General features: G+C 40.5%; 1 protein-coding gene across 1 annotated transcript in view; it reads left to right on the top strand.

The window, feature by feature from the left end:
- CADPS2 (calcium dependent secretion activator 2) overlaps positions 1 to 9,141 on the top strand; it is a 420,173-nt gene that overhangs the window by 304,767 nt on the left and 106,265 nt on the right. The window contains exons 17-18 of the mRNA XM_042782532.1: positions 5,392 to 5,495; positions 7,697 to 7,705. Of these exons, the coding sequence (XP_042638466.1) occupies positions 5,392 to 5,495; positions 7,697 to 7,705 (113 nt within the window). The remainder of the gene's footprint in view (positions 1 to 5,391; positions 5,496 to 7,696; positions 7,706 to 9,141) is intronic.

Consider the following 9,141-nt stretch of genomic DNA (forward strand, 5'->3'; position numbering starts at 1 on the left):
CATGAGACAAAGTATATGTGAACTGCTGTATGAAAAGTGAGTTTACTCTGTAAATCTTCACCCAAATCCTAATAAAAAAAAAAAAGAGGAGTTGCTTTCGGGAACCAAGGAGTGTTGTGATAGAAACGAAAAATGATCCAAAAAGAAGAAGGATTATAGCCAAAAACAACACATTGAAATTCACCAGGAAACCTTGCTACTTTTGACATATTTGTTTTAAATGTCACTATTTAGAATGTATTACAACAATCAGCAACTTGGTGTGAAGCTTGAAGTATGTAGAAACATCTGTAATGCTGTAGATATGTAACAAAAAAAAAAGCGAAAGAACATTTTGAGGAAAGATTCTCAAATATTCAGCATGTTCAAGTTTTTAATGGAGCTGTTGATAACCTTGTTATCTAATCGAGTTTTGACTATAAAATCCATTAAACTTCTCAGCTGTAGTCAAATGGGTGACAAACAGAAAGGGCATACATACTGTACTTGATAAAAATGCTATTTATTTAAAGTATTAGAGTGGCCGTTATGTTCAAATACAAAGTTTCAATCCTCTCGGTAAATTTAAGCTAGGAAGAATAAAATGTTTAAGTGTTTTTAAGTTTCTTTGGGACAAAGGGCGCTCTCAAGAGTTTTGTGTCAAATATAAAAGCTGATTGTGACATCCATGCTTAAATAGAAAAAGGTCTTTGAGTTGTTTCAGTAATTCTTTTCCATTATTACATTCTTGTGACTAAGTTTATGGTAACTTTTTAAACTCGGCAAATGTTCAGCTATTGAAATATACATGTAGCCCTAGTGGAGCTATAGGAGCTCTGGTAGCATAGTGCTTAAGGCACTTGACTGCTAACAGAAGGCTGGTGGTTCAAACCCACCACCCACTCCTTGGAAGGAAGATTGGGCAATCTACTTCCATAGTGATACTGCCTCAGCAACCCAAGGAGGGGTCGCTATGAGTTGGGTCCGACTTGATGGCAAATGAAGGAAGGAAGATTGGGCAATCTACTTCCATAGTGATACTGCCTCAGCAACCCAAGGAGGGGTTGCTATGAGTTGGGTCCGACTTGATGGCAAATAACAACGACAACAGTGGAACTATGGTTAAGCTTTTGATTGCTAATCTGAAAGGTGCTCCAAGTGAGAAAAGACCAAGTAATCTACATTACAGTTTAGAAAACCCTAGGAAGCAGTTCTACTCTGCACTATAGGGTCTCTATGAATTGAAATAGACTTGATAATACCCAGCAACACTATATATATATATATATGGTGGTATAGTGGTTAAGGCATTAGCTACTAACCAAAACGTCGATAGTTCAAACCCACCAGACTCACCATGGAAGAAAGATGAGTCAGTTTGCTTCCATAAGGATTTACAGCCTTGAAAACTCAATGGGCATTGCTATGAGTCAGAATCCACTTAATGGCAATGATTTGTTGCTTTTATTATTATTATTATTATTATTATTATTATTATTATTATTATTTTGGTATATCTGTATATAGGGAGAGATAGATAGATAGAGATATATTCATTTAGATATATAGTATCCCTGTTTCAAATCATTGAAAATAAAAAAAAATTCAAGTCATTGAATGACACCAGAGGTAGAAATTTAATTACCTCTCAGCCAGTAGCTGTGTGACCTTGGATACCATTTTTAACCTCTCTGAACCTCTTTCCTAACCTGGAAACTGGAGTCATGATTCCCTTACCAGTAGAATGGTGGTGAGGATTCTGTAAATAATGTACTAAAGTGTGCAGGAGAATTAATAAGTGTAATTAAACAAGTGATAATGTAATAAAAGCAAGTAAATTTTTATATTCCCTTTCTTTATGAATAACACATGATATGCACATATATAAACACACTGAAATACTGTAATATAATCCAGAAGGTAAAGCCTGACATTTATAGGAAATGTGCAGTCTCTTAGCCAGAAGAAATCTTGGGGATTATCTGGTTCAGTGATACTTACTGTTTGCTTAGTTTATGGACCACTTAGAGAATGTGATGAAAGCTGTGGCCCTCTTTCCTCCAATACCACCGTACACAAAATTTAGTATATAGTTTTAAGGGGTTCAAGGACCCCCTCTGAAGTCTGTCCTTAATCTCCTAGTCAAGAACTCTCAATTTAATACCCTCAATCTAAAAATAGAGAAATTCAGGAAGCTAAGTGATAAACTCCTGAGTATTAAAATTTGCTTTGAGGATAGTTTTCCAGAGAAATCATTAATAATTGACAAACATAGCATTCAGCAGTCCTTACTGAGGCTGGCAAGCACAGATGTTAAACACCACGGTAAATTCAACTCTCAGCTCCACCACTCACACTAGCTGCTGCATTTCATCTCACCAAATTTATTTCTTTGTCTGTGAATTATATGAATAAAAAACCAAGCAACTTAAAGCTGTTAGGAAAGTGAATGTGATGACACTAGGGAAGTGCCTCGGTGGTGCCTGATACAGACTAGGCTCTCCATAAATGGCCACCTTTGTAACCAATGTCATCATGACCTTCCTCTGAAAGTGCACCGGGAACCCCTGTGGCAGTATCTCTTTTCTAGAAAGGACTCCTCTTTGGACCCAGGTCACTTGCTATCGCTTTAGGACCATGCTCCAGTCTTCCTTTCCCCTCTGCTGTTAATGGTTCCCCTGCATTGCTGGGGTGCTTGCTTTACATTGTTTCCAAACTTGCCTAAGGGTCTTGTTTGCTTGACTGGACTATAGTAGTGAAAGCTGCCCCCAAATGGGATAGCCTTTAATGCAATGTCATGCACCACAGTGACTTCCCCAGTGTGAGGGATTTGTGAATCAGGTGGAAGACTCAACAGTTGATGTCTAAGGATCCCTTCAGTAGTGATTTTTGAGTTCTGTCTAGTTTGACATCAGGGACATGTCTTATCTTTCTCCTCACTCCCTCAAGCTAAGCACACTGAAGGCACACTCAATTCTGTGGTGTTTGCCAGCTGAATCTTTGTACTCTTTGATGCCTGTGACAGATGAGCACTGACTTTTCTTTTCTTTTCTTTTTATTTTTTTTAATTGTGATTTGGGTGCAAATTTCCAAAGTAGATTTGTTTTACTCTCAATAGTTCATGAACATTTGATGTCATGGCCCAATTACAATCCCCAACCGTATAAAACTCTCCTCCCCTCTTCTCCCTGTGGCTAACCCTTCTGTGTGCCCTTCTTATCTGTGCACTCCTGTATGTCCAGCTTTCCCTCTGTGTGAACGCTGCCCCTCTGATGTCTCATGGCAGAGTGATCTAAGGGGTGCATCTCCCTAGGGTAGGTGGGTGCATCTCCCTGGGGTAAGTGTTCTGCTTGTACTGTTGGGCTGAGAACCAATCCACAGAAGTGAGTCCATTTCCAGGCCTGAAGGATAACCCAGGGCCATAGTCTGTGGGATACCACCAGTCTCTATCCAACAAGTAATCCTGGTCATTTTTTGTGTTTTTTAATTTTGTTCCACATTTTTCCTCCCACTGTATCCAGGATCTCCAATTTTGATCCCTTTCCGAGTAGTTGGCATTGCTAGCCAGGCACCATCTAGTTCTTCTGCTCTCAGGGTCGTGAAGGCTGAGGTCCTCATGGTCTAGCATATCTTTGGACTAATTGTTTCCAAATGACTTTGCTTTTCTTCACTCTTCTTTACTCCAGAGAAGAGGAGACCAATAGTTGCATCTCAGATGGCCTGAGCCCTGACTTACCATCCTGCAGAGGAATTTAGTAGGATGTGCACATGGAATTGGGGCTGAAGATTGTAAACTTTCACATGCACCATGCTACTTCTGAGCAAAAGCACTAACCATAAAGAATATTTCATATGCCTGTTGGGAACAGATTTGTTGTTCGTTGCCACTGATTGGCTGGTGACCCGTGTACAACACAACAGAATGTCCAACCCTGTGCCATATTCCGCAACGTTGATGTGCTCAAGTTTATTGTTGCAGCCGCTCTGCTTTTTGAGTGTTTTCCAACTTGAGGGGCTCATCCTCTAGCAGAATATCAGACAATGTTCTGTTGTGACCCGTAGGGTTTTCTTTGGTTAAATTTTGGAAGTAGATTGCCAGGCCTTTCTTGCAAGTTGGTCTTAGTCTGGAAGCTCCAGGGTAGCCCATCCCCCACGCATTACCCTGATGACATTTGAAAGACCAATGGCAAAGCTCCCAATGTCCTAGCAACACACAGACCACCACAGTAAGCACACTGACAGCTGGTGGTGGCGGGAACAAATTAGAACAGGGACGTGGAGGAGGCACCTCCCAGTTAAGGCTGACATTTTAGGAGAAGTAAGTTGTGGGGAAAGATTTGAAAGAAAAAATGGCTCTTCAGGTTCCTCAGGAGGAGCTCTTTTGGAAAATTGCATTTTTCTTCTTTATATATTCTTCCTTCTCTTCTCCCTAGAGGGGAAGAGAGACCCCATGAGCCTAAGCCAATGATTATGTTTAATGTCCTTAATGGAAGCTCTATTCCTCACATTCAGATTTGGAAGTAGGGCTTTGAACCAGTTTATTCCAGTTTGACCTCCTGTTGAGAACTTGCATTTCACCCCAGATACACTGAATCAGAGTCTGTATTTCAACAAGATCCCCAGATGGTACTTGTATAGGTTTGAAACAACGTCATGACAGAGAGCATCTCTGATTTCTGCCAGTGTGTTGTGTCTGAACTCATCATCTTTTCCTTCTCTTTTGCCGAATTTCAGGTAGCTGCACTTAATCTTATTGTGGCTTGGCCTTTTTGTACCAGTTTGACTTAATGCTGAAAGAACCTTCAGCTTCAAAGAACTGTGTTTAGGGGGAAAAGTAGGTGGGCAGAATGAAGGAAGGAAATCAGTTAATTGCAGGCTGCCAGAGTTGTTTTAGGTGACTTTGTACTTTGTGAATTTAAGATCAACATGAACACTAGACATTTCAAGCTGGGAATTTAAATAGCAACCTAAAAACCCTGGGTTTTGTTAATGCCAGGAGTGACTCATCTAGTGAGCAGGGTATTGTATTGATAATACAATACAGAGAGAGGGAAAAGACTGTGGTATATGCTCTCTTTGTATTTCTGACCTTGAGGAGAATTATAACTTGTTTGTTGCAGAAGTTGAGCAGCTAATGTGCTGTTGCACCTGTTAGTTCTCATATATTAAATGGCAAAGCACTTGCATTTCCCCGCAATTGCTTTGTGGGTGAAACAGTCACTGCAATCTGGTGAGCTGGGGTGGTTGGTTGTTTTTGTAATGTATTCATTTGTATTTGTTACCTCTCTTCTGTCTCCGAAATAAGCTTTCTCCTTCTCTTTCAACACCCTGGTCTCATCATTGCCTCTTGGAATACGTCTGGCTTTTTATTTTCAAGGTAACATTATTGTGATGGCGTTGTTTTTCATACAGAGACCATGAACCAAGCAAGTCCTGCTAGGAAGCTGCAAGAGGTTCTCCATCTAGCCGAGCTCTGCATCGAAGTGCTACAGCAGAACGAAGAGCACCATTCAGAGGTGATGACTTGCTTTAACTGGGGGAGGCGGCCGCATGTGGTGCTTTGGCCTATTGGGAGCAGCACTGAAGAAGTGGCCTGAAGATAGTGTCTGATGCACCTCTGGTCATTCACCTGTAGAAAACTGAGGACACGGGAAATTCCTAGATGTTCCCAAAGCAATTACAGTGAGAGCTGTGAGAGCAGGAACTCGAAGGGACTGCCTCTGTTTTCCGGGGCTTGCAAGTTTCCCACCTTTGACAGGGTGCAGTCTTACCTCTTTTCTCTTGTTCATTTTGGTGGAAAATATTTGCATTTCCCTTCTCTGACAAGTTTCCACCGTCCACAGGTTTTGACTTTTGCAGATTTTACTGTATATACATGATGTCGTACTTATTCCTGACATCAGTCGTGTTGTCTGGAACAGGGAAGTCTGTCCAAGGATGTACTCCTAGTAAGAATCAAAGCTGATACACATAGCCCACCTTTTGATGCCACATCCCTTGCTTTCCCCCATGCCATAATTGCCTTAGTTTAGAAATGGAAGTTAATCAACATGGAAAAGGGAAATGAATGATACCACTGTCCAAACACAGAATGGGATAGAAGGCACACATGATGCCGTGAGTGATCATCCTAAACTTCCACTTGGTCATCAAATCTGTTTCTTCTTTAAATTTTTACTAAACCTACAGTGGTTATCATTATAAAAGTATGATTATATATTAACATTTATGAAAGATAACAAACTAGTTTTTCACCAGCCAGGCTACTTATTCTAAGACTTAAAAACCTTACTCTTTCCAACAGTCCATGAGTTTATTTAAAAAAGCAAAAGAGTTTTTGGTGCTTTGAATTGGGTAGGAGAAATGTGTGGGATCAAATAAAATAATGCATTGCAGTCCCCCAGCAGGCTTTCGTTCCTCCGGAAGGACATGAAATGAGCAAGAATGAAAAAGACCAGATTCATATGAATTTATAGAATTTAATATGTTTAGTATTTAATGAAGTGTAGTTCTCAAAAATGAAAGAAACTCCAGGAACTACATTTTAAACAAATTCTTAGAAAAGAGTATTCATGAAGCTTTACTATAGGTAACAAAGATTTATCATTTCTGGTTATAAATATGATCACTCAAAACATCTGCTTTTCACTCACACTGTGGAATCTAGTTTTTACCTTACATCTGTCATGTGTGAACTTGTTACAGATATTTTATTTTAAACTGAAGAAACAGCTGCTTCAATAATTTGAAATGAATTCCCAGGAGGTTTTTTCCAAGGCTAGTACCACTGCTATGTTACAATGAAAATGATTATATGATAAAATATATGTAAGTTTTGTCTCTGTCTTTTGTTAAAAGGCATTATCATCAGAATGTTAGGCCTTTTTGAGTTAAAAAAAAAATTCTAATTGGATATCCAATTACAGTTTCTATTTTAGCAAAACAGGTACAGCCAGCATTCCTACACATTTTGCAAAACTAACATTTCATTTTCCTACACTAACAAAAATAAAAGGAGCTCTGGTGGCATGGTGGATAAGGCATCTGGCTCCTAACCAGAGGGTCAGTGGTTCAAACCCACCAGCCGGCCTGTGGAAGAAAGATAGGATGATCTACTTCCATAAAGATTTACAGCGTCAGAAACCCAATGGGGTCACTATGAGTCGAATCAGCTCAATGGCAATGAGTTCTTTTTTTTTTTTGCACCCTGACAAAAATTATAATACTCCTGTCCTTTTAATTATTATTGTGTGTAACTCCACACAAGAGTTCTCGGGTGGTGCACATGATTATGTGCTCGACCACTAACCTAAAGGTTGGCAATGTGGACCCGCCCATAGGTACCTCAGAAGGCCTGGCAATCTGCTTTCTGAAATGTTCCAGCCTTGAAAACCCTGTGGAGCAGCTCTGTGCACACGTGGGGTCACCATGAATTGAAATCAGCTTAATGGTAACCAACAACAACAATGTACACCACACATCACTGAAATGCTCATTAAAATACAATGTATCCAAAAACAATACAAATGTTTATGTGATTTATTTTCTAGTCTGCAAAAATACAGTTGATATTATTGAATAGAGATTGTTACAACTCATAAAAAACACTGTAGTTTATTCTGAAATATAGACTACTATAATGACCTCTTTTAAAAATACTTTGTAACTGTGCCATTTTTCCATTTCATAATGCTTCCAAATTCTTGGACTCCCTCAGGGAAGAGAGGTAGGTAAAATGGTTTCCATTATTTTTCAAGCCTCTTATGTGAAAATAAGAGAGAACCTACTCTGGTTATAATTAATTTTAAGCCAAATTAATTCCTCTCTTTGCAATTAAAGACTCAGAATTTCTTTGGAGTAGTCTTTGTTACACTACTTACATCAACATATCCAATTAATAATTGCACATAGTTACTGACCATCTAAATACAACACAACTGAAGGAATTTTGCTATTTTGGTGTTAGTTTATGCTGTTTGGTTTTGTTTGTTTGTTTCTTGGGTGCCTTGTTGTTTTTGTGGGTCTTTGTTTTAGCCAGTTCTCACTTTTTCTCTGAACATTATTGGGGAGTGAATTGGTCTGATTCTGAAATCATTTTTGGAGTGACTTGGTGGACTGTACTCAACACTGTTATTTATTTTGCTGGATGTTCGAGCTCTGGTCTTTCATCTGTGGAAGAGCTCCTGGCCCTGCCACCTTGGAGGAGGTTAATGGACCTGCCGCAAGTGACTTGTGTGTCAGTTCCCCTTGTTTTCACTCTACTGCTCTTCAAGGGGGTCGTTTACTTCACAGAGCTAAGAGGTTGTTCCTTTCCGTTAGCAGTTTCTCAGCGAAGCAGGTTTCGTGTCCTTCAGATCTTTGATGGTAACTTACCTGTGAGATAGTCCTCCATTCGCTCTGAAGACCTCTTGACCTCTCCTCGAGGCCAGGCTTTTCTTCAGAATCCCTGCAGTTTCTCCCCAGAAAGACAGTGTAAGCGCCTTTCCTGATGATCCTTAAGGGACTATTCCAATGACTGGTATGTGTCTGACCAGAAATTGTAGGCAAACCGATCTGACAAACTGCCCATCCAAAAGACCACTCACTCTCATGAAGTCCAGAAATACCAGTGATGTCTGATTGGAAAGCCACAGTTTCTCAAGGGCACACCCCACCCGACATTACCACCATTTTACTGGTAAGAAAAATGGAGATGCAGGAAGGTTAAGCAACTTGCCACTTAGTAACTGGGGGAAGACTTCAGCTAGACTCCAGACCTGGCCGCTTCCCAGTGAACCACAGTAATGTTTCCAGGTTAAGGAGATAAGCACAGAGTGGGCGTCCTGCCTGGGTTCTGCCCCCAGGTTTGCTGCTCTGCATCCTGCAGATATGGAAACGTGTGGGGACAGCTGCAGTGCGAGTCTGGGGAGTCCCTTGCCCCCCTGTCATCCTCTTCCTTCCTTGTGACCCGGCAGATCGACTCTGCCCAAGTGGATGGAACACTGAGAGTATCAGCAAAGGAGCTGAGAGAGGGGGCATGATGGATGTGATCACAGTTCAAGTTGCTACTTTGTTGATTATTACTGCAGCAAAGTCTTGATTAAAGATTCCCCCCAGAGGCAGGGATCCAGGTAAGGCCAGTGACCCACGGACCTCCCAAGCAGCAGGAAAGCAGAGAAAAAG

This window comes from Orycteropus afer, unplaced genomic scaffold (genome assembly GCF_000298275.1).
Source record: "Orycteropus afer afer isolate SDZICR_OR568_19922 unplaced genomic scaffold, OryAfe1.0 scaffold00359, whole genome shotgun sequence".
NCBI lineage: Eukaryota > Metazoa > Chordata > Mammalia > Tubulidentata > Orycteropodidae > Orycteropus > Orycteropus afer.